Source organism: Puma concolor, chromosome A3 (assembly GCF_028749965.1).
Source record: "Puma concolor isolate L17-30 chromosome A3, mPumCon1.1.hap2, whole genome shotgun sequence".
Taxonomy (NCBI): Eukaryota; Metazoa; Chordata; class Mammalia; order Carnivora; family Felidae; genus Puma; species Puma concolor.
This window is the reverse complement of record NC_141669.1, coordinates 45,200,953-45,225,782: the sequence shown is the minus strand read 5'-3', so window position 1 is coordinate 45,225,782 and position 24,830 is coordinate 45,200,953. Positions and strand designations below refer to the sequence as shown.

Below are 24,830 nucleotides of genomic sequence, written 5' to 3'. Positions count from 1 at the left end.
TAAGTGGCTTTTATGATATAATTTTAGTGAGGGGAAAAATGATCAGTCATTAAAATGATGATTGAATGATGATTTTTTTAAAAAAATTATTGCAGTAGATAACAGGAAAGAGCCTTTGAGATAAGTTTGGTAATAAAAAATCCTTCTGGTAGTCAATAAAATGTGTTATCAGTAATGAAAAAGGAGTTGTTGATATTGTTAATTAATAAGTGATGAATTAGTGTGGAACCTGACACCTCATTTACCCCAGTAACACTACCCCGGGAAATTACTGAGAATATTAGTCTGTCACTCTTTACAAATTTTTTCCTTGAGAGAGCAAGAGATTGGCAGGAGGTGGGGAAGGGGATTGGGGAAGGGAGGGGGGGGCTGGTGGGAGGGGAAGCATAAATAAAGATGGGTAAGCTTTTGAAGTAAAAATTTTAAATTGTAGTTTAGCACTGAAGCAAAACTAATTGGTTAAAGGAAATACATGGTCTACATTGCTGCATATTATAGAAATATCAGAATTTATTTAATAGCATATATTTTTCTCTCTTTTTTTTTAAGAATTGATACTTTAAGTTGTATGTCATAATATTTTCCTCATTGGAATTTCATTAGGAGATTTTTTTCCCATTCCCATCAGTGACATCTTCAGGTTGCTAAATACTAACTTGGTAATGGAGGGGAAAATTTTAGACAATTAATACTGGGATTCTTTTTTAAAGAAAAGTATTCTAAGTGTATATATATATATATATATATATATATATATATACACACATATATATATATATACACATACACACACACACACACACACATATATATATATATATATATATATATATATATATTTCTATTGGATTTTTTTTTTTTTTTTCTGATCCAGGCAGAGATAGTCTAAAAACCAAGAAATGCCTGATTATTTGACTTTAGGTTCTGACACCAATTATCTGACATGGAGTATTTTGCACTTTAGTTCAATTCTGACATTACCTGAAAGTCCACAAGTTAGGGACAAAGTCCTTTACAAGACTGCCCCCACTTTGGACAGCAGCTGCAAGTCTTGGGGTCATCTGTGCTTCTGATGTGCACATCTGGCTACAAATTTGTAAATTCCCACAACCCCATCAGGTTCAATAATTTTCTAGAACTCACAGAATTCATGGAAAGTGCTATTCTTAAGATTACAGTTTTATTTTAAAGGATGCGTCTCAGAAACAACCAAATGGAAAAACACATAGGACAAAGCCTGTGGAGTGGGAGGGGTGTCTGGACACAGAAGCTTCCATATCTCCTCATGAAGCTGCCACATCATTCCAACACATCAATGTGTTCACCAGTCACGAAGTTCTTGATGTTCAGAGGTTTTATTGGGATTTTTTTTTTTTTTTAAGTAGGCTTCATGCTCAGCATGGAGCTTGAACTCAAGACCCTGAAATCAAGATGTGAGGCAAGATCAAGAGTTGGATGCTTAGCCAAGTGAGCCACCCAGGCATCCTGGGTTTTTATTATATAGGCAAGATTTATTGAATCATTGGCAATATGATTGAACTTAGTCCCCCTTCCTTCCCTAGAGGTCAGGCCCAAAGTTCCAACCCATGCAATTGGTCTTTCAGATCACCAACCTCCATCCTGAAGCTATTTCAGACCCCCTCCAGGAGCTGTCTCATTAACATAATAAAGACACTACTGTCACTCAGGAAATTCCAAGGGTTTTTGAAGCTCTTTGCCAGGAACCAGGGACAAAGACCAGATTTTTGTTTTGTTTTGTTTTGTTTTAATTTTACCAGACTTATTTTATAAAAATGTTTTGGGTTTGGGGTTTTTGGAGCAGTTATTAAATCAGTGCAAGTAATACTTTTAAGGTATCTTCTGTGTGCTCTGTGTCATGGGAGGAGGTGGAATCAGAGAAGTATAAGGCATGTTTTTGTCTAACGGTTTATTTCAGGAGACTAGATTGACACGCGAAACACCATAATACTAAAAACTACCCATGCCAAGCACTTTCTATTCATGTTCTCAACGTATCGTCATAACAGCCTCATAAAGTAGTCCAGAGAGATAAGTAAAACACACTATTAGATTCCAATGTGGATCTGTGCAATGCCAAAACTATAACTTTCCACTAGTGTGCACGGTAATGTAGAAAGGAATTGAGTCATATTGAGAGGTAGAGGAGAACTGATATTGTTGGTACAAGTTCAGAGAAAGGAAGGTTGGTGGTGGTTGGGGGAATCTGGGAAGGCTTTGTGGAGAAGATTGGACTTTGGAACTGGAAGACTGTGTGGAAAATGGATCCTAAGAGGAGAATATACAGGGTCTTTCTGAAGAGAAGAACAAAATGAGTACATGTGAGGCAGAAGTCAATGTGATGTAATAATGGATGGATTAAATTTCTTTCCTGGAATATCTCTGGTTATAGGGAACTCACCTTCCCTTAAGTGCAGCTCTTCCATTCTGCATTGCGCTTTTAATAGAAGATTCCTCCTTGCCATCAGCCAAGTCAACTATCAGATACCTTCTCCTCAGCGTGCCCAGTTCTGTCTTCTATAAGACAGTCACCAGGAGAGTAAGAAATTTTTCCTGGTCTCAAGAAGAATTTCTGCAGGTTAAACCAATCCATTCCTTGTCCACATTTTTCAGACCACATGGTTCTGAGGTCATCTGTCACTGAAAGTGTCGTCCTGGGTTGGATGGTGGTTAGGAAAGTCTGTTTTGACATCAGAGAGATTGGAATTTGAAGCGCTACCTGCTATTTACCAGGTGTGTAAGTGTAACCTCCTGGAACCTAAGTTTCTTCCTCTATAACTGCCTTGGAGATAGTGAAAATTATATGAAATAAGACAGTGCTACAAATAGAGTTAAATATTCAATTTATATGATCTACAATTAGAATACTATATGTGTTAGCATTTGCTGTAAACAGACTTAAGTTTAATAATTTAAAATAAAAAATTTGATAGCTCATGATTCTGTATGCTCACAACTTGGGCTATGCTCAGCTTGAAAGTCCTGATGATCTTGGGTGTGATCCTCATGCGTTTGCCATCTGTTGGTCGTTGAAGGTCTCATGTGTCTGGTAGTTGGCTGGCTGCAGGCTGTGGTTCTGGCCAGATGTTTGCATCATCCATCAGATAGCTTAGGCTAGTTCACATGGTGAGGGCCTTGGGGTCCCCAGGAGCAATAGGACATGTCCTATTGTACAAGCACTTTCTAAGTCTCCACTGGTGCCGTATTCCCCTAATTTCCCATTGGTCAAAGAATGTCCAGAGGTGGTATGGCACAGCAATACCAGATGTCACTGATGCAGAGAGAGGGAAGAATTATGGCAAATCTAGTAATTTATCCCAGCCTAAAATCTTTTTCCTAAAAAAAAAAAAAAAAGAATTTTATAGGCAATAGTAAAGGATAGATTACTCTATTGGAGATTGAATTTGTTTTTATCTCCTGTCATATTAGTGATTTTGTACTTTCCTGTGTATATTTTGTTGGGTGTGTGAGTGTGTGCGTGTGTGTGTGTGTATGCATGTGTGGGGGGGGTGGAGAGAAAGAGAGAGAGAGATGAAGAGAGGAAGGAGATGGAAAATTGATAGGTGACTAAGATGGTTAACCCGAATAAGAGGTTATGGAGTCAGACAGTCTTGGTAGCCTCATGCCCCATCTGGGCAGGAGGAACAGAGAACAGTCTCTGGCTCAGGCAGCCACCTTTATGGCACTCCATGTTCTGCTGATGTCATGGAGATCAAGAGTACCAGACTAATCCCAGAGAGTTAGAATTCTTCCATTTGTCTTTTCATACTGCAAATGTGTGTTGAGTACTATCTCTAGGATAGGTACTGGCTGGAGTGCAGTCTGGTGCTGGCACTGTGATCTCCCAGTGATCATAGACAAACCATTTTGCCTATATGGGCTTTTCTTTTTCATCTGTTTAATGAGGGAATTTGGTTTAGTGATATTGCAAGTATCTTCCAGCTGGGATGCTGTACATTTTACAATACTAGTTCTTTTTTGGTTGTTTCTTCTTAAAATGTATATATCTTTTGTCCTGGCTCTTAAGCTCTTATCTTGTTTTCATGGCACCCACCAATGGGTGGAATGGAATACTGACAGACTGATAAAATTGATTTCTCTGGGCAGAAGGCTTTTCATGATCCTATATATAAAATATCTTATCACAAAAGGAGCCTTATACTGCCCAAATGAGATACAGTAGTCAATGCCCCAAGATTTCTGTCACAACCTGGCCTCTTGAGAGGCCACCTGATGAAAATGTGAGGTTGTCCCATGTTAAGGTAAGGATCAAGCCTCCTCCTTTTCTACTTATATGTGTTCTATAATGGAGATGTTTGTTAGTTTTGGAATAGGAAGAATGGTGTTAGCTATGGGTATTGGGCATTTACTTACCTTTTTGAACCTCAGTTTTCTCTCCAATTCAACAATACCTCCCTACGTGGTATTGTTATAAGGCATAAGGTTCTATAAACGCCAAAGTTAGGGCCTGTCTCCTTGTATGATTTCTAACAATATTTGTTTCCCTTTCTTCTCTTCACCTTTTGCTGAGCTAATCAAATGGGCTTATATGTGCTAGCTGCAGCACTTTGTAACTGCAAAGTACAAAACAAATCAGAGATTATGATTATTTGCACCAGCCCATGCTCCAGGAGTTTGGAAGTACCAGGAGGTTTTCACTGCTCAGAGATACCCAGCTGTGTTAGAGGTGGCATTGGGGATGGTCCCAGGTCTTTGCCTCCAATCTCGAGGTTTGCCCACTGCTACTTTCTGCTCAGTTATCCACCCAGCATGCTGGGGAGGTCAGTATGTAAGTGGGGCTATGTATATCACCTTAGGTTCTACAACCTTAAGAAATACAACAAAAACATAAGCACCTATAGGAGCCCTATAGGGAAGCCTACACATAGATAAAGTCTTTTCAGGACAATGCTACTTAGCATACCAGTGGAGTGCCTAACCTTGGGTCTTGTATACTCTTGTGCTGACCTTCTCTCTATCTTTTATTTTTCACCCTTTGAAACAGAGAGCAAATTTTTATTGGCAAAGTTTCTCAGATATGTCTGAAAGGCATTTGGTGAACACTAAGGGTTGTTTGTTTCCTTAGTTGAGTTGATTTCCCCCCACCAAAAGGTTTCTCTTTGAAATGCTGATGGAAATACCATCATTTCTCTTTACCTTCTCAAGAGAGCCATAAAATGCTATTGGCTATTAGCTGAAATGCTGCCTCTTGGCTCCACTGATCCAAAGGGATTTGGGATCCCAAGGGTGACCAGAGATTAATTATACACAGGTTATATTCAGAAATGTCCCTGTGTGCTTTCTCAGGATCTGCATTGTTAAGACATTATTTTGTTAAGGCCCAGGCCAGGGTTATGAGCTCATAGGAAATTGAAAGACTGAGTCCCTCCAGCAGGTTGGATGCAAGACTATTAAATGATTCACTCCTGGAGGTGAAGTCATTAGAACTCATAAAAAGGGCAGCTTCTGAACCTATGGGAATCAAGCCTTTGTGATCTTTCAAATCATATAAAGGATGAGAGAGAGGTGGGAATAAGCATCTTAAAAATGGTTTCAATCTGAAGTACAAAAGTTCGCTTTAAGCAGGAGGGCTTGAGAGGGCTGAAATTACTGAATGTGTCATTAAAGGTTTTTAGAAGTGATTTTCTAAGGAGTGTACATTAGTGTCTGTAGGTATAAAGAATCAAAGAGCAAGTAAAGAGATAGACTTGGTAAAGGGAATAACCTTACCAGTGTAATCTGAGAGGAAAGACTTGTAAGTATTTGAATTGTTTTCAAGGAGTATTGTTTGATAGGCTGGGGAAGTACCCACTTTTATGGCATTGCTTCAGTGGGAATGGTGCAAATTCCTGCAGGTGATGACAGTGTATGCATAGGCTCCCCCTTGCCTGGCCCCCTCCACTGCAGCTTGGGGGAAGCTGGGAGGTGTGAGCTTGTTCACTCTGGAAACTGGAGAAGCAGCTAGCCATTTCTCTGGCCACTGCATGTGCTGAATATTTAGTGAGAAGAAAGAATAGAAGACGGTAGGCAAAGGGTAGGGGAGGGAAAGGAAGGAGTAAGAACTAAAGATGAGGGGATGAGGCAGTGTGGAAGGGAAAGTGGCTGGCCATTAATAACTATTGAGTGATTAATTCTAGGCATCATGCCAGGTATCTGTGCTTGTGTTATCTCAGTTTCCCTGCCCATGGCACAATTAGCGTGAGTGGAATATTCATGGCAACACCAGTGGAAATCATTCTGCCTTCTGCTTCAATAGCAGTTAAAGCAAGGGGCATTGTAAATTCAGTAGGACTACCCAAGTTCTCACTGGGTGATTTTAAGGTCTTAATAGAGTTCTGGGGTTTTTTGTGTGTGTTTGTTTGTTTTGTTTTGTTTTGTTTTGTTTTGTTTTGTTTTGTTTTGTTTTTAGAAGAGTGGAGAATTAACAATGGAGTGAAAACAACAAACTGTCCTATTAGAGAGTTAAGGAGACCTAACTTTAGATGGTACAATGCTGCCAGGTGACCCCTTTCAAGTATTCCTTCTCTTTAATAACCTCTGAGATGATTCTACAAAACTTCCACTCAGGAGATCTTAGAAAACACTCCTCTGGACCATCTTCTCCTTCTAACAGTTAGTATAGAGGAAGAATATAAGAATGGTTAGTTGTTTTATCACTAACCCACCCTGTTATTAAATAGGATACATTCCTTATTGAAATGGAACATTACAACATTACAAAACCACATTCTAGATTGTCTTGCTGATTATCTACTTATAACAAATCAAATCATGACATGCAACTGAGACTTTGCCAGTGCATGTGGCCAATGCTTCCCTTTTACTTGCCTGTCTCTGTGCTATTATTGCATGTTGTGAACTGTTCTCTTGAGAGACTCTTTCTTTCCATTCTGTCTCCCAAATCCCACACACTCACCTAGACCTAATGCATAGTCCACCTTCTTTTCCAGGCCCTCTCGTCAATTCTCTGAATTTAGAAAGCCCTTCCTTTTTGCTGTGCCCTCAGAGAACTTTGATACACCTGTGTTATGGCATGCATCCCTTTTTGCCTTTGGTTGTCATTATATGTGTGGACATTCTACCTGTCCTATTGATCTGTGAGCTTTTTAGAGCTGTCCTTGATTCACTGATGGTGGCTAGAAACTAACTGAAAGGAATTCATGCAAATGAGTTGTCCCTTGACCATGAATAGTGCAGAATGGGTCACAAAACATATATGCCTGGTACATAAGTAACTTAATAATATAGACAATGAAAAGAAGACATCCTGGGGCAGTCCACACTGGCAAACATGGGTACAAAGATCAAGGAATTTTCTAACAGCTTCTGATGGCAAGAAGAAGGACCATAGTGAGCTAAAGCCATTGGGGAAGTCTTCATAGATGTCCTTAGAACTTGAACTGGAAGTTCAAGTATCATCGTGAAAATTTGAGTAGAAGAGAAAGGAGGGGGGAGAGAAGGCAGGGGGATAGGGAAGAAGATAGAAATAACTTCAGGCTTCTGTAAATTAGTTTGGACAAATCAGGAAGACTTCCTAACCATGCCTTATGTTTTCATCAAACCTTATTTATAAACTCTGTCACCTGTAGTATTTTATGTGACTCCATCTAGTAAGGTCCAGAGACCAAATTCTACTTTATTGCAAACAGTACTGCAAGGGAGACTTACTGTGTACACAGTGAAAACCTACTCCAATGGTTATAGATCTGTTTGGATCAAAAGTAATGATGATGAGAAAGAGGAAGGGGAGAAGGACGAGGATAGTGATGACGAGGACACCGATCCCCAGAATCCTAGAGGCCGAGGACAGCACAAATGCAATGTAAAGAGGGGCACAAATTTTCTATCATGATGTAGGCTCAATTTACACCTCTGATAAGGTGTAAGTGTAATCTGTGTTAACCAGGTCAAAGTTCAATGCGATATAAAGCATTGCGTTTACTTAGTGCTCCCTCCCATTTGAGAACACAGCTATGTGGGTTTAGGCAATTAGTTTGTTAGTTAATGACTTAATCACCTTCTCAGGATGCAATCTTGATACTCAAACCATCTCCTCCACCAAGCCTATATATGCTGGAAACCTAAAAGCTCATCTTCAGGCTTTTGCCCCTAGTTGCTGCCCAGGGTCCCCAAGTGATAGTGTCAGGAGTAAGGGGTATTTACCTGAAGGTGAAACAAATAGTTGAAACCCCATGGCCTCCTTAGCATAGGGATTGAAAACCTCTTAGCGATCACCAGAAATTTATGTTTGCTGTTGGAAAATTGCTTTGGGAAATGATGTGGATCAGAGAAGTAAATTTTCTGTCAAGATAAACTTTAGTAGTGAGCAAAGCAAAATTTGGGGGGAAAAAAAGAATCCTAGGTGTTTTATCTCATTTTTATTAACATTCTGTAATATTTACCACAGCCGTAGTCTGTGAGCCAAACTGTCAGTGGAAGCATTGAACTACAGAGAAGATTCAGGCATTTCTCTAGAGAGGATACCTTCGGTCTCATTTTACAAACAGAAGCTGTTGATAACAGATGTGCTTCAAAAAGCTGGCAGTTTTTAAAAGAATTAAGGTGAAAAATAAAAGCCTTAAAACCCCACCACACAGATACCAGGAATCCACAGCCTCTGGACTGGCCCAGACTTTTCAGTGTGTTTCCAGAAATTGCTGTTATGCAGTCTGCACAGACGGTGGAGTGCTTGGGCTAGCAAGGGAGGGGAGGGAGCTTGGCAGGGCACCAGCTCAGAGCACGACTCTTCTTTTCTTTTTCCCAAAGAGCTGAGCCTGGTAAAAAATAAAAACACAAACAGACCCTTTCCCTCTTTCCCATCTGCTTTCATCCCAGTGCTTTGGGGTTGGTAGCCCTGGGTAAACCGGCCGAGCCCAGCAGGCTGCTGGCTGCTGAATGTGTTGCTGGATTTTGCTGCAGTTCAGAGCTGCTTGGCCCGGGGTCCAAGAACATCGAATCTCACCAGCGGACAGATAGGGGACCACAGCAGTCGCCTGTGCATGAGGGCTCAGAGAAGCAGCACGTGCACTTTTGATGGCAGTGGTATGGTGTAATAAGTGATTATAACTGAACCAAGGCTGACTTCTGCCTCCTTCTTACAGAAGTTTCAGTTTAGGCTCTCAGGAGATCTGTCAGGTTTCTGCTGCTGAGGAGAGGCATGCTCAGAAAAAGAGGATGGGGGATTGGATCTGTTGGCAGATCTGGGAAGAATCGTTACATTGGAAACTCACACCAAATAAATAAATAAATACATAAATAAAAGGCAATCACCTGAGACAAGTCTTGGAGCACTGTTGAAAGGGATCTTTGTCACTTCCTTCTTAACTGAGTATTCCAGCTGACTCTAATAAGAGAAGGAGCTGTCTCTCTTTCCACTTATTATAGTTGCTAATCTATACCTCAGGTTTCTCCTGTATGGGGAAGAATTTTCCATTACTAATGTAATGTTCTATTTATTTATGTTAATTTTAGAGAGGGGGAGGGTCAGAAGGAGGAAGGGAGGGAAGGAGAGAGAGAGAGAGAGAATATCTTGAGCAAATTCCATGCTCCATTGTGAGCCTGATGCAGGGCTTGATCCCCCAACCCTGGGATCAGGACCTGAGCCGAAATGAAGAGTCTGACAGATGTTCAACTGACTGAGCCACCCAGGCGCCCTGTGATGTTCTATTTAAATTAAACTCTTATAGCCACTTTTCAGAATCCATTTCTAGAAAGCAGTTGCTCCTAATGCCTTTCAATTCTCATCGGGTCTATTTGTATAAACATAATGTGTAACTCTACATTGGTGACACGGGGTGGAAACTAACATTACTTGAGAATTCACTATCCACCAGCACGTGGTGGGCACAACACTCATGATTCCTGAGATGCTTCTCAAAAACGTGCAAGGCAACCAAATATATGTAGAGAGGTGGACACCAAGGTTCATACAGGTGAAAAAATGACCTGCCCAAAGGCCATTTGACCCATTTGGGTCAGACTCTGCTACATGGTAAGAGACAAAGTCAAGTGAAATGAGGGACTTTCCCTCAAGGAGAAGTCTAGTTGCCTCCGTGCTACAAATGGTCTAGACCGAGGATTAATGAGGGACTTAATCCAGAGAAGTGACTAGCAGGGATTTTAGTCTCTCTGGAGGAGGGTTTGAAACATGTGGCCCTCTAAATTGACACTGTGTGGGTAGCTGCCCACATGTCACCACCCTCCTCCTCTTTCCACTGCTTAAATCTTTGCATAGTACCCCACAGCTTTTGAAGTTGTCCCTTACTTTCCCTCCTTTAATCCTTACCAGATTCTCATGAAACAGGCTGAGCAGGGATTACTTTCTGAATTTTACAGACAAGGGAATTGAAGTTCAGAAAGGTGGTGATTTATCTAAGTCAGTAAATGGCAGAGCCAGGCCCAGAGTTCTGGCGATTAATTCCATACCCTTTTTTTCCCCCCTCTAATATATCATAAAGACAACTCTGGGAAGTGTTGAATGCAGGAGGGGCTAAGACACAGTTCTCCAAATTAAATGTTGGCTGTTGAAATAATCTCTGAATTCTAGTTTTTATTATCAAAAAATCCAGACCTCCCTTGACCTTCTCAAAGTCTTCAGATGGTGACCTGCCATTTTACTATTGTCTCTACCTCCATGTTAATCATTGTGTATGTCAGTGTTTCTCAAACTTTTTTTCTCATTATCTCCAACTAAAGAGATTTTTTTTATACATTTTCCCCAGTTGCTGCCTCTGAAATTTTAATACCATAAATATATCCTATATTGGTTTATGTATTCGGTAGGGTATATACATCGGTGCTTTATACATACACTAAGATTTACCTGTTCCCTCTCAAGAACCAGTCTTTACCCCCTTGGTTCAATTTTGCCCTCATTGGGATTACATAATTACTCATACCTATGAATTCAGTAAAATCAATCATCAATCAATCAATCAATCAATCAGTAAAGGGAGAAGTGAATGAGGAGGAAGGAAGAAGGAATGGGAGGGAAGGGGGAGGGAGGGAGGGAAGAGAGAAAACAGTAAAACAAGTCAACAAACAGAAGGTGGTCCTCAATTTCCCAGTAGCTATAGCTTTCTCTGGCATATATATTCATGTGTTGGGGGTTCACTCACTTTGGGCAAGTATCCCTAATATGCCTGTTCAAAGCAGGGGCAGAGCATTCTTTAACCATTCTGTGAATGAACGCAAGAAACAGGCAGTGGCTTGGAACAGAATCACCTCGCAGAATTTAATTTTCAAGGTACAAAATAGTGAGTTCCCTTTGACCAGACTTAGTCTCTGCCTGTGGTGTTGGGTGGGTCTCTAAGGAGGGAAGAACCTTTCCTTGGGGGAAGTTTGATGATTTCACAATTTTACCTGCTGATAAGCAACAGTAAAAGAGAATGCATTGGAAATTACTCCTACTCTCCTCCCCCTCCTTAACACTCTCCCTGCCTACTAAATGGGGCAACTAAAAGGAAAGGCAAAAAATCACTACTACAAACAAGAAAAGAAAGGCCTGGGCAGGTAGCACTGGCTTCCCCAAGGGCCAGCAGCAAATTAGTACCAAAACTGAACTTACATGCAGCTCTTGACACATGAGCTCCTCTCCCAGAAGAGACAGTCCACCTCAGATGTGTCTCCTTTTGTTACATTTGCTTCAGTAACATCAAACTGTAGCTGTTAGTACACAGAGGAAAAAAAAAATCTTTAAATAAACACCAGCAAATCTGTTACAGCTGAAGATGTATGCTTAGTGTCCCGGGGGCCAGTATGATTTAATATTGCTGATATTAAGTAAGAGTTTGGGAGCTGGATGACAATTGCAAGCTGTGTAGTAGCTTTCCACCTTCAGGAATTGACGAGGATAGGGAATAGCTCACATGTAGAAATGAGTTTTGTTGAATCTTCAAAGACTAATATGAACAATGCCGGTCATCAGCCTTCAGTTCATGTAGAAATTGGAAGATATTGCCGAACCCGCTTGCACACGTGCTCATGTTGCGGTAGAGGATGCATTTACCAGGGCTGACAATTAACAACCAGAGCGAAGTCAAACATGAGTGTAGAGGCCAAGGCCTGAGCGGGTTGCAAAGCTGTGAAGGAAGGCACGTGTGTCTTCAGACTCCATTTCCTGCCTCCTTACCTTTTCCTTTTGAATCAGATGCTTCCGGGAACTCAAAGTTTCAGACATCATCTTATCACAGAAGAGAAAGGGGATAGCATGACTTGGGAGTACAACAGCTCTCTGGCCATGTGACCCTGTTTTATTTATCTTTTGTTAAGAACATAAAACGAAACAATACTGATCTAGTACCTACCAGGTACCAGGCACTGTTGTAAGCACTGTACAAAGAGTAACTACTATAATTCTCATGACCGCCCTATCTCCATTTTATAGAGGAAGGACCTGAGGGTTAGAGAGATTAAGTAACTTGCAAAACTCACTCAGCCAGAACTTGAACCCAACCATTATGTGTCCAGAGTTAAGTGCTTGACACTCCCTGCTATGGTAAGTAACCTTGGGCAAGTCATTGAACCCCTCTAAACCTCAGTTTACCTATCTGTAGAATGGGGATATTAATACTTCTCTGGACAAGGAGAGGGGGAGGTTTATTGCAAGGTGTGACTAAGAAGATAGTTAAGGGTTTAGCAGGTTGCCAGGTACCTAGTAAGGGCAGTATATAATAAACACTTCCCAAGGGGGTGGCTGCCTTACATACACAGAGCAGAAAGAAGAGGAGGGCTCTTCTGGACACGTTCATGATGAGTCTGGTGGGTCTAAAATCTTAGCACAGTCCTCTTGCTAATTCCTCTTCTTCAAGTTACATTGTTCTGTTGTTCATTCAGCACATATTTACTTAATCCCTCAATAAGAACTGTTGTGCTACTTTGAATGAGTTGACCAATATAGTTAGAATTTAAAAATCTGAGTGATATGTTACCTTTAGTTGCATTTCAGTTTTAGTGTGATTTCTCAAGACTCTTTTCCCCTAGAGCATGTTTATTCTTTTCCTTTTGTACCTTTATGATTTTTGGAATAGTGTGTAAAACAGGATCAATATGAGAAACTCAGATAAAAATGACCTGGATGACAAGCAAAGGAGTGAGGCTGAATTCTAAGAAGGACCATTATTTTTAGAATAAAACACACAACACACACACATTCAGTTACTGGGAAATATGGATTTTACCACAAATGCAATCACTTTGGAGCAGAGACAGCAAGACAAAAATCATAGAGTGCGTGGTTCTGCAAATGAGGGACCAACGACAGGATTGTCTTGGTCAGCTGAAGACACATTGTTGCTTTGTTCCATTATTTGTGTCTAACTTGACTTTTTCAGACCTTTCTGTGGCAGAGTAATACAGCCCTTGCTTGGCACAGACTGAGCCTCTGCACTGCCATCCAGGGCTGCCTACGGTGTCTCTGAGATAGAGGCCCCTGCCACATGCACTTTGCAATACTGAGAATTCTTCATTGAAGATAAACGCACTGATGGGGAGCACCTAATAAAACATGATTTTTAAAGAAAACACTGATTTAAGGAGATAAAGTATGCTGGAAGATTCAGTCTTTATCCTGGCTTTATGTTAAGCCCATAAACTACTGGCAGATCTGGTTTTATACATGAACAGTGGTCTATGTCCTTTCATTTGAAGGGAACAAGGGAGGATCTCTTGTCCAAGTATACATCACTCAGCTGTTTCAGTACATGATGTTCTAGCACTGGAGCAATTTCTTTCTTATTTTCCCCAAAGATCATTTTTAAGCACACAGACACACACGCAACACAACACAAATTATCACATCCATCCATCCATCAATTTTCTTCTGGGACTTAGTTTTCACATTTATTTATTTATTTATTTATTTATTTATTTTAATACCATAATTTATTGTCAAATTGGCTAACATACGGCGTATACAGTGTGCTCTTGGTTTTGGGGGTAGATACCTGTGATTCATCGCTTATATACGACACCCAGTGCTCATCCCAACAAGTGAATTTTCACAGTTTTTAAAGTGTTGGTGGCAAAGGAGTCAATGGCAGGGGTCAAGCGGAAAGGGAACTTTTGGTGATGGGGTATTTGGAAAGAGTTGGCATCTCTTTATATGTCTCTGAACCATCATGGAGGCTCCTGGGGCAAAGAAAGGAGTATCAGGCATGGGACAGATGGGACAGGGGTCGGGGCATCCAAGAGGCAGTCGTGAGACTGTGATGCCAAACGTTGTCATTGCCAGATTCCAGTTGGAGAAAGAGAAGGTGCAGGAAAATGTTTGTAATCTGTTCTCTAGGACTCTTCCTGAAAGACTGACTGATTTTTGGATCTCTAGCAGGAAAGGAAAGGGAAGCATTAGAAGGGGAAGGACAAATAATTAGAAGAGGCAGTTCTGAGTGCCAGGCCTGGCCATAGCCTTGACCTTGTGCAAGCAACTTAGCCTCTTCACTTTGGAGTCTTCTTGTCTTAAACAAAAAAAATGGGACAAATTTGTATTTGCCTTGTGAGATTGTTGGGGGAATTAAGGCAAATAAAATCATTAACTGTGAACAGCACTTTGTAAATTATGGAATGCTTGGAGACAAATTACAAGCCCATCTTTGCCTGCATATCTTGCTCACAATATCAGCCCCACCAGGTGGAGTTGTGGGGTGCGGGGGGGGGAGTCTCCTCACTTAGCACTGACCCCCATCCAGCCTAGCCACCTGCCACCCTGTGTGAAGAGCTATAGTCAGACCTGTGCATGGGGTAGATCAGTCAGCTGCCCATGCTGTGACTCTTGTGACCCTCTAGCTCGGGGCTTGTCAACCTTGGCTGAACTTTGGAATCAACTGGGAAGCTTTAAAAAAATCTCCTCACCAAAGCCACACTGCATGTAAATTAAATCAGAATCTCTTGGGGAGGGACCTAGGCATCCATGTTCATTAAAGCTCCCAGGTGGTTCCAATGTGCAGCCAGGGTGAAGACACATTCTCCTGGCTGAGCAAGAGAAAGGAGGATGCGGCTAGACAATGACTTATTTTTTCTCATAAAGTAGGGGAGGAATGGCTTCCCAACATTACATTAAGAAGAAAATAGCCAACGTGGTAGACCAGAACAAAGAAAGAAATGACTAAAAAGGAATCGAGTTGGTGTATTACATCTACTTATTATTATTTGAGCAATATAAAGCACAAATCTTGAAACTCCCTTCTCTCTTGCTTTCTTTCTCCCCCTCCAACCTCTTCTCTCCTTGCCTGTTACTTTTCTAAATTTCAGTCTCTCCCTCTTTCCTTGCCTCCCATCTCTTCTCATGTTACAAAAGGGCTCTGATCTCCAGTATTAATTATAACTATGTACAATATAGTAAATTATTTTAGGAGACTCGTACAAATATTTTTCCATACTTCTTCCCCGCTGGCTCCTGCCCCCACCCTACCCCACCCCTACCCAGTGGCATTCTTCAGGGTTTTTTGTTTTGTTTTTGTTTGTTTTGTTTGTTTTTTGTTGGGCCTGCTTCAGAGCACATCCCTATGCCTCTGGTCTCACGTGTGGGTGAGTGTGAGTGAGTCCTTGCTAGGATTTCCTTTTATCTCTTACTGCACATTCTGAAAACCCTATTTTCCCACCCACACATGGCTGTGCCTTCTCATCTGTTTTCCAGCATCCCTACCTCCTCTCTGAAGTCCTTGTCTCTGTGATTTTTTAAACTACCTTTTCTCATTCATATGTAGGAAACCTGATAAATCAGAATATCTGGGGAATGGGAGTTCAGGGGGATTTTAATTTTCTGGTTAAGTGACACTAGCTGGGAAACCACTTTTGTTTCCTGTTTTATTCTTGAGAAATTCTAGAAGCCCAGAACTGGAAGGGTTCTTAGGGAATACCAGCATGAATCCTCCTAAAGGCAAAGTGACAGTAAGGTGATTACCAGATGAACCCACGACATGTGAGTAACAGAGCCAGGTTTAAAGGCCAGGTGTCTCTCCTGAGTTCTGGACTCTGAACTTCAAGAGCATTCGCTTGATCTGGCCTATTGAAATGTTGTGATTAACTAGAGCCAGTCCAATGTGAATGGGTTTGTTTCTAAGTGAACCCTCCAATTCCCTCATAATGCCACATGGCTATGAACTTTATTCACCTGTGTCCCTTGCCTGGCCCCAAATGCACTTCAGTTTGCACTGCCTGCATCTCTAGACCGTCCTGTTTCTAAGGTCTGCAATGATTTCCCTCATTAATAATATATCCACTCTACTCACTAGACGAAACACATTGAATTTTTTTTAAAGGGGAACCCAATCCCACCTCAGCGACATTCCAGGCTTGGCTGGAGAAAGAGAAAGCCCAAGCAGGTCAGCTCAGTTTGTTCAGACTTCAGGACACCTTCTGGAAGGAATATCATGTTTCTCATTTTCCTTCTTGTTAAGTAAATATCCACTGGTAACTTGATTTTTTTCCTCCTGTTTCCTAAATGAGGTATTGCTAAGAAAAAGTGGGTCAATTGAGGGTTCTGACAAGTTTCGTCCCAGTTAATTTAAGTTTTGCCATATGTTCTCCGAGAAGCATGTGCTAACTACAGGTCCTTTGATTAGCAACCAACCTGAGGGGTTTTAATTTAGACTTTCAGTTCTCTAGCAAGAGAGAGGAAGATTCAAAGAGAATAGATCTGGGTGAACCCAAACTTAACTCATTGGAAAGGCGGCCACAAGCAAACACACTGGTGTAGACAACCTCATTACTTTACACCATGGGGCAGAGGTTCTTAACCTCAGCATTCTTGACATTTTAGAGCAAATAATTATTTGTGAAGGGGCTTTCCTGTGCATTGTAGGATGTTTAGCAGGATCCATGACCACCACCCATGAGACGCAAGTAGGCCCCACCACCATGCACGAAAACAAAAAAAGTTTCCAGACATTACCAATTGTTGAGTGGATGGCAGAGTTGCCCCTGGTTGACAACCATAGAGACATAGTCCTTTTAATGGCCAGGAAAGAAATCTCAACAAGTCTCTGACAGTAATACCTGGATGCCCATACCTTAGTCTCTCTGTGTCTGTCATTGTGTGGTGAGAGGTTGGACTGGATGAGCAGCTGGGCAGTTTTGCCTCTGGAGGCCTGTGGAGAGGTATCCTCTGTTGGTAGAGTCCTACATTACCCAATTAACAGAGGCCAGAGCAAGTGAAGTCATCCTGAAAATTCCTGGGCTCAAGCATTGTACCCATGCCATCCAACAAGAATACGTGAGCATGTGTCCTGTGCCAGTCCTTGGTTCTGCTGGGCGGAGGAGCAGAGGGAGTGACTATTAAAGGGAAAAGGAAATAGGGCATGCCAAAAAAGGCTACCAAACTGAATGCCAGTGCTCTCCATTACTAGCCGGGTGACTTTGCACAGAGCACTTAACGTCTCTAAACTTTACGTTCCTCATGTAAGGGTAAGGTTCTTAGCATCTCTCTCTCTCACACATATTGAAATCTAGGTAAAGGCTCCCATACTCAATAGATTTTATTCCCTCCATCTTGTTTACATCTCTGACTAAACCTTAAGGGTGTAGTAGATAGTGCCTAGCCTTGTGAGCAAAACACCAAAGACCTACAAAAACTGGGTCCACCGAGGAAGGCCAGAAGATTGTGCCCAGTCAGGAGTAAGAATTTTGCCTCTTGGATCCCTGGGGAAAAAATCAGAGAAGAATATTTTTGGTGGAGAAATATGTTTCCTAACCCTGAGGTGGAATTCATTGGTTAGGAAGGTACTCTCAAAAGAGTATCTTGCCATTTGCTGGCTCTTACCATTAGGTAGCAGGCTTATACTCTCCTACAGTATGAGGAGCTCAGAAGATCCCCCAGCTGCAAAGCATCTACCAACACATTATCTAATGCCTGAAAATACAGTCAGTCCTTTACATTTTAATTGTGATGGATTTTACCAGGTTCTTTCTTGAGTAACAGTTTGCTCATGGAAGGAGAAAGTAGGAGGGTAATTGATGCTGAAAGAAGTTATGTAATGTCATGTGTGTGACTGTATATGTAGTTATATAAATATGGCAATATATGTGTATGCCTGGTTATATCTGTGTTATGCGTGCAAAATGTGTGTGAGTGTGTGTCCCTAAACTTCTCTGAAAATATATTTCAGGACCCTGCTTCAGAGTCATTTTCCAGCTAACTCCTTGTTATTTGTCATTCCATCAATGACAAAACCCAAATCAACCAACATAACCACCTACCTAGAGGAGATAATTGATGCTTATTTTGACTACCCAGAAATACTGTAATCCCCATTCTCCAAAAAAAGATATACATTCCAGTCTTTTGATAATGCTGTCTGTGAGAGAGATATCTGATGCCTTTTATTTTACTAGAATACGTGACCCACCAGTGGCTATGCCAGATAGAACAGGCACCGAACTTGATGACAAGTCGATTAATATAACCCAAAAACACAGCCAGCCCCTGAGCCCTCCAGTGATCTGTGTGCAGTTGCTTAAGAAACTTGAGAGGAATAACAAGTGGCATTTGGCCCTCTAATTACCTACACATACTCATAAATGTGTTGTTGATGCTAAGTCATACCAAATGTCTGCCTTCCTGCAGGCAGGGAGAAAAGGTAAGGCACTCTTATACTTTGAGGAGCGTGGGAGAATATTTTAAAAAAATGAATTTTAAAAAAGGTTTCCTTTTACTGGAGTCCTCTTTTCTTTGTGACGGCAACTTTACAGTCTTGGAAGCGTGTGTTGTCCCTGGGACTGGTGTTCTCAACCATCCTGGCTGAAGTCTGAGCATCAAGGGCTGTTTTTTTCTGTAAATGAAGGCCAGAGGATGGGTATTACTTAACCTGCTCCCTCTGGCACAACCTAAAAAACTACCAGGGGTGAGACTGGTGCGAGAGTGTCATCTGTCATCAGAAAAGACCTTTTTTTTTTCTGTTTAAATATTCGAAAAACCTCTTTACTAGGGCTGAACTTTAATCATCTGAGAAGGTACTACAAATAGGGGGTTAATCCATCACAATGACCAGGAAGAGACATGAATTGTGGCCTTAATTTTTTTTTTTTCAGATAGCACAGGATAATGATATTAGCACCCTCTGTGGGAAGAACACATAAAAAAGGTGTTACACCTTTAAAAATTAGATTCTCTTTTAAATGCTCAGTAGTTTGCTTAGAGGGGTCAGAGCAAGTTTCTTGAAGCTTAAAGATTAATTAATTTGTGAAAGAAAAGATTTCAAGTGTCACAAAACCTTAGTTAAAACTACTGATTTCCCTTATTCTTGCCTTTCCCCTTCCCCAGCCCTTCTTCAAAGCAAGAGGTGCGTGAGAATAAAATGGTGTGAGCTAAATTCCTTTTTGTGTAGAAAACATATCTTCTACAAAGACACACAACACAGAGATATACAGACACACAGAATAAGAACACAGCTTTCTGTGGCCAGCATTTGCTCTCCAGTTAGCAGACTGAAGATTCCTCTTGACAGTGATCTTTCATTACATTTACATGGACTTAAGATCTACACATGTGATGTTTAGTCATATGGGGGGCAGGGGTGCCAGCAGCATAAAACAAAGCACAATTATTCTCTGGCTTTTTCTTATGGCCGCGTTGAAAAAAAGAAAAACGAAAGAAAAAAATAGTCTTGGGTATAAGCGATAAACTCTACAGTCTCTAATATCTATATTTCCATGGGTGGGGGGCTGTGGTTCTGATGTTTCCCAGAAAGGACTTGCTTTTGGAAGCTTTCCCTATAGCTGTAAGCACACCAGCACAGCCTTTAATGCACCGAGCCAGAAGTACCTTTTGGTACTAAATTCCAGTAGCCTTCCTATGAGATTAAACCAATGGAGTCCAAGGAACTTTTCTTCAGTCACCACAATTTGGGATACATCCTCCCCCCAAAAAAGGTATGTTGTCTTCTAGAGGAGGTCTTTTTACTGGAGTTTAATTATAGATGGCACATCCCTAAGTGATCCCTAAGTTCCTGCTCCCCCTGCCCCCCTGCCCAGTGATACGCTGTTTAAAACGGCAGCTCCAAATTGTCATGCTTAGGCTCAATCTAAAAGCTTCTCCTCAAAGTTAGCAAATAAAGCACCTCTCTTCTAGCCTAAATAAGTGGTACAAGCACAGTGTATGTTATTATATCATGTTTTAATTAGAAACAAAGAAGATGAAGTTTCCTGGTCAGGAAGAATGAGCTGGGAGAGGGGAGGGGGAGGAGGGAGAGGGAGAGGGAAAGAGATGTTAAACTCTCAAGGTTTAACACATTAGAGACATTTGCAAAGTATTTCTCTCCAAAGGGCCTCTTACATGCAGTATTGTTAGGAAAATGGATTTCTCCGTAGGTAGAAGAGAAACCTATCACTAATCCTCAGCTTAAGTAAACCTCCTGGTGATGACATTATGCATTTCAAACAGCAGATTTTGCCTTTTTAGGTAGGTGGCTAGAGGCATTTGCATTTGGGAGGTGGTGGTGTGTCTGTTTTCCCCATCCCTCTCCCTACTATTTGGATGTCTCTCTTAAAAAAAAAAAAAAAAAAGGAAAAAAGAAAGATGCCTGGCTGTAGGATCTTTCAGAGTGGTGAGCACCTGAGTTTGAAAAAGACTTCTGGGCATGGATGTTGGTTCAGTATTCACCATCTGCTCTCCATGACAGTTTATTTCCATCATACAATTGCTTAAAGTGCTAGCGAGTGCAAGACCCCTCCCATGCAATACACCTCACTCCTCCCTCTTTCCCATCCCCACACCCACCAACTGCTACCACTCTTTAATTTAGTCCAGTAAACAATCTGCACCTCATTGATGGATCTGGAAACCTGTGAAGGGTGGGGAGAGGCAATCATTGATCCCAACACACAACAAAGTAAAACAACACTGGGAAAGCAGACATTATAAAAAAGGGCAAGCTGAAAACAGGCAGCTTTTCTGTTCTGGGCTAACAAATTATTCCCATCTCAGTAATATTGGAACACAGGGTCAAATGGTGATCTTCCCCGATCCTACCCCACCCCCACTGCTTCTAAAGTCTGTCCCTAAAGTCTCCTGCCAGAAGTCATTACCCAGTAGTCATTCAACCTGAGGTAGGATTTTTCTCACTGTTCCCCATAGTAACTAGGAGTGTGCTCTCACTGCTCGGAGCCTAAGCTTGCTGCAGTCTTCGCAATGTGCTCCAGAAAGCACAGCTTTCATCCGCCAACATTTGGATTCTGCCTTATTCCCCTTATTCCCCTCAATCAGATTGGAGTGAGCAGGAGCTGAGGGGCTCTTTCTTTCACTTGGGAGAGTACAGAAAAGGGCACAAATGCTACCAACTCTGGTGAATCAAAGGCACAGGAGAATTACGAGCCAGTGGCATTAGTGGGTGAGATTTTGAACCGATTTGAAAGATGGTTGTATTAAGTGCAAAAACGTTTCTTCCTCATAGGACAAACTGTCTGGCACTGCCTTTTAAAAGCTATTTGTAACGATCTCTGCCTTAAAGGCTAGGCAGTGATGCTCAGTCCTCAGCGCCCCCTCCTTTCACTTGCGTTACAGTGATTGCATTGCTCTCTCCTAAAGATAATGTGAAAGGTCTTGCTTTTTCCCCTCAGTCTTTAGTCATGTGGGGATAAATCAACCTGATGAGCTTTATTTGTTCCTCTTAATATTTCAAATTGAGTCTGACCACTATACTCCGCAATTTCTGGATTTTTCCTCTGGCCGCTGGACCCCCCAGCCCCCTCCCCCCCGCCCCCAGGGAAGGACATGGTAACTCTTCCTTCTCTTTTAACACAGGTAACAACTCATTTAGATTACACCAGTCTGTAAAAACTGTAAATGCTATTTTATTTTAAACATTTTAGTTTACAAAAAAAAAAAAAATCAATGATTGGTACCTTTTTTACACTCTCAGATTCCTGAATATGGACAGATCTTCAAAGGAAGGAAGGAGTTCTCATATGAAATTTAAGATTGACTGTCCTGAAGGTTGTGGGGCAGGGTTTTTGTTGTGTTTTATTTCGTTTTTGTTTTTAAGACACAATAAAGCTAAAATGTCAAGTCTCTGGGAGATATCCCCTTACAGTTTCAGTCAAGGAGCATATCAGAGCACAGACAAGGAGACCCCAGCCTGGCGCTGGCCGGCCGCCCCGGCCGCCCAGGCGTATTTGGTAGCGCACGGGTTGAGAGCCACTGGGAAAATCACACCTCGCATTCCCTTGCGGGCTGCTGGTGGCAGGTACAGGATCCGTACTCATTGATGATCACCAGGGCCCCCTCAATGTGGTTCGGTTTGTAATCAACGTAGTATTCCTGGGCAGACATGGCAGCCATCTGATGCATGGTCTGTTTCTGCTTTTGCTTCCTGCGCTGCGTGACAAAGCACTGTCTGAGCTGCCTGAGGCTAGCTGGGAAACACTTCCAGGAGACATAGAGCACCAGGACCACGATGAGGAAAGAGAAGATGAGGGCCATGGTGCCTGTGACCACCTTGTGGATCTGCACGGCGTTCTCGGCATGCTCGCCGCCTGGGAGAGCCACAGTAGCCGGCTCGTGCGTGCCGTCGAGCTGCCCCTCCCTGCCGTCAGCGAGTGTGGTGGCCGGGCTGCCCGGGAGCCCGAGGTCACTGTGGTTGGTGACGGCCGAGAGCAGGTGGCCGCTCGTGGGGTCGGCCCCATCCTCGCACAGGTGGAAGGCGTACACGGCGTCTAGGACGTCCTCGCCCTGCGCGTACTCGGGGCTGGCGCACTGCAAGTTGCCATCGTAGCGCCCCTGGAAGCTGCTGAGCCACGAGGCCAGGGCGCACACGTTGCGCCCGCAGTCCCACAGGTTCCCGGCCAGGGTGATGCTCGTCAGCGATTTCCAGGAGTTGAGGATCCGGGGCTCGATGTAGGTGAGGCGGTTGGAGTCCAGCTGCAGAGACTGCAGGTGCGGCACGGTCTCGAACACATGGGGCTCCATGTACTCGATCTCGTTGCCCGACAGGTCCATTTTCTCCAGGTTCCAAACCCAGTCCAGCGAGCTAACCACAATGGCCACCTTGTTCCTCTTCAGGCAGAGGGAATGCAAGGAGATGAGGCGCGGGAAGTGGGCGAAGTTCACCTTGACCAAGTCGTTGTGCTCCAGGTGCAGCTCGGTGAGCTTGAACAAGCCGGCGAAAGAGTTGCGCGCCAGACTCTTGAGCTGATTGTATCCGATGTCAAGAAACTTGAGGCTGCGGCAGTCCTGGAAGATGCGCACCGGCACGAACTGGATAGCGTTGGACCGCATGTGAAGCGTGGTGAGCTTCCGCAGCCCATGGAAGAGGTCGGGCGCCAGAGCCTGCAGCTTGTTGTACGAGAGGTCCACGCTGCGCAGGTTGGGCATGGGCCGGAAGGTGGTGTTGGCCAGTTGGGTGATCTGGTTGGAACTCAGTGTGAGTTCCTTAACTCGGCGCAGTTTCTGAAAGGCGTCCCCCTGCACCGAGCAGATGTGATTGTGATCCAGATAGAGCCACGTGAGCTGCATTAACCCCGTGAACTGGCCGGCGCGCAGCTCCGAGAGGCTGTTGTAGCGCAGGGACAAGCCCAGCAGGCCGGACAGGTTGTGGGGCGCCTCGGTGAGGTTGAGCGCCTCGCAGTACAGCAGCCGCCCCTCGCACCGGCACAGCTGCGGGCACCCGCTGGGGGCGGCGGGCAGCATCTGAAAGCAGGCCCCCAGCAGACACAAGACCACCCCCGAGGGCCTCCTCAGCAGCCAGTATAGACAGAGACCGAGCAGCAGGAAATCCATTAGCGAGAATCTTTCCAGAGAGGCTGGAGAATGTCCATTGGAAGCGCTCGGTCAGAAATCTACATCATATTTTATTCCAAGGGAGGGGGAGGGGGGGGGGAGGGGGAGAAAAGGGCAAAATCAAATAAATATATTGAAATAAAGAAGGACCCCCCTCCCCAAAGCCACACGTTCACCTCTAAGCATGCAGAAAGCTGGGCAGCATAGAAAGTTCACAGCCACGGAAAGATCAAAGAGACGGTGATTTGGTCCATGTTAGATGCTGCAGCAAAGAAAAGGGAGGAAAAAAAAAAATCTTCGGGAAAGAATTTAATTAAAAAGTGTCTTACCCACCCTTTTCCAGAGAGTGACAACCTCCATTCAGCTGCTCCCTTTGTGTGCAGGCTAATTATATGCAGGGCGAGAGAAGACCCCTCTGTGTTTCCGAGGCAGCCCCGGTCCGCGGCCGGCGGATCTGGCAGGCGCACAATGTCTCACTTTGCTGCTCGGCTCTGGGCTGCAAGGGCGGCTGGCGAGGCGGGGAGGCGACTTCTAGGACCCGCAAGTTTCCCAACTACGTGCCGGCGCCGGGCTTCGCCTTCCTGCCGCTGTCCTTTCCCTCTGCAGTTCGGACTGTGACGTTGTGGGGAAAAAAAAAAAAAAAAAAACAAGAAAAAAAAAAAAAAACTCCAAACTCGGGGCTCACGACTCCCCTGGATTTGGTAGTCTGGTTAATGTCCGTCATTGGAAAGGACCACTGACCGGTGCCACCTTTTACTCCGCGGAGACAGCCTGCCATTCGCGCCCGGGGCGGCTGCGGAGAGCGGGCTCGCTCATGCTTTGCGGGCGGCGGGGTGGTGCGGGCGGGGAGCGGGGAGCGGCGCCCGAGCTCCTTCCCTCCGCCAGGCTGTGTGCGGCGCGAGCTTGCACAGGCACCTACTGCTCACTGAGTGTCGTAAGCTGCTCACGATTGTGCGTCTTCCCGGAGCACCTCAGACATGGGCAGATTGAAAAGGGGTGGGCACAAAACCAAACATTTTACCGAGCCACTGAAGTAATATATGTTCTTTGATGAAACGGAAAACACTTTCAGCTTTTTTGGGGGGGGGTCCGTATTTCAAAAAAA

The 24,830-nt window shown here is 43.3% G+C and overlaps 2 protein-coding genes across 6 annotated transcripts in view; one reads left to right on the top strand and one right to left on the bottom strand.

Moving 5' to 3' along the window:
- Positions 1 to 24,830, top strand: part of CTNNA2 (catenin alpha 2) — a 1,114,437-nt gene that overhangs the window by 719,866 nt on the left and 369,741 nt on the right. The gene's annotated exons all lie outside the window — the stretch shown is intronic.
- Positions 21,780 to 24,692, bottom strand: LRRTM1 (leucine rich repeat transmembrane neuronal 1). Of its 2 annotated transcripts, none has more exons than XM_086700736.1 (2): positions 23,902 to 24,692; positions 21,780 to 23,784 (listed from the first exon to the last, which is right to left on the bottom strand). In XM_086700736.1, the coding sequence occupies exon 2, from the start codon at positions 23,723 to 23,725 to the stop codon at positions 22,157 to 22,159; it is 1,569 nt and encodes a 522-aa protein (XP_086556862.1). In that variant the 5' UTR covers positions 23,726 to 23,784; positions 23,902 to 24,692; the 3' UTR covers positions 21,780 to 22,156. The 2 variants fall into 2 exon arrangements, with proteins under 2 accessions (XP_086556862.1, XP_086556863.1); XM_086700737.1 differs by having other exon boundaries at positions 24,059 to 24,691.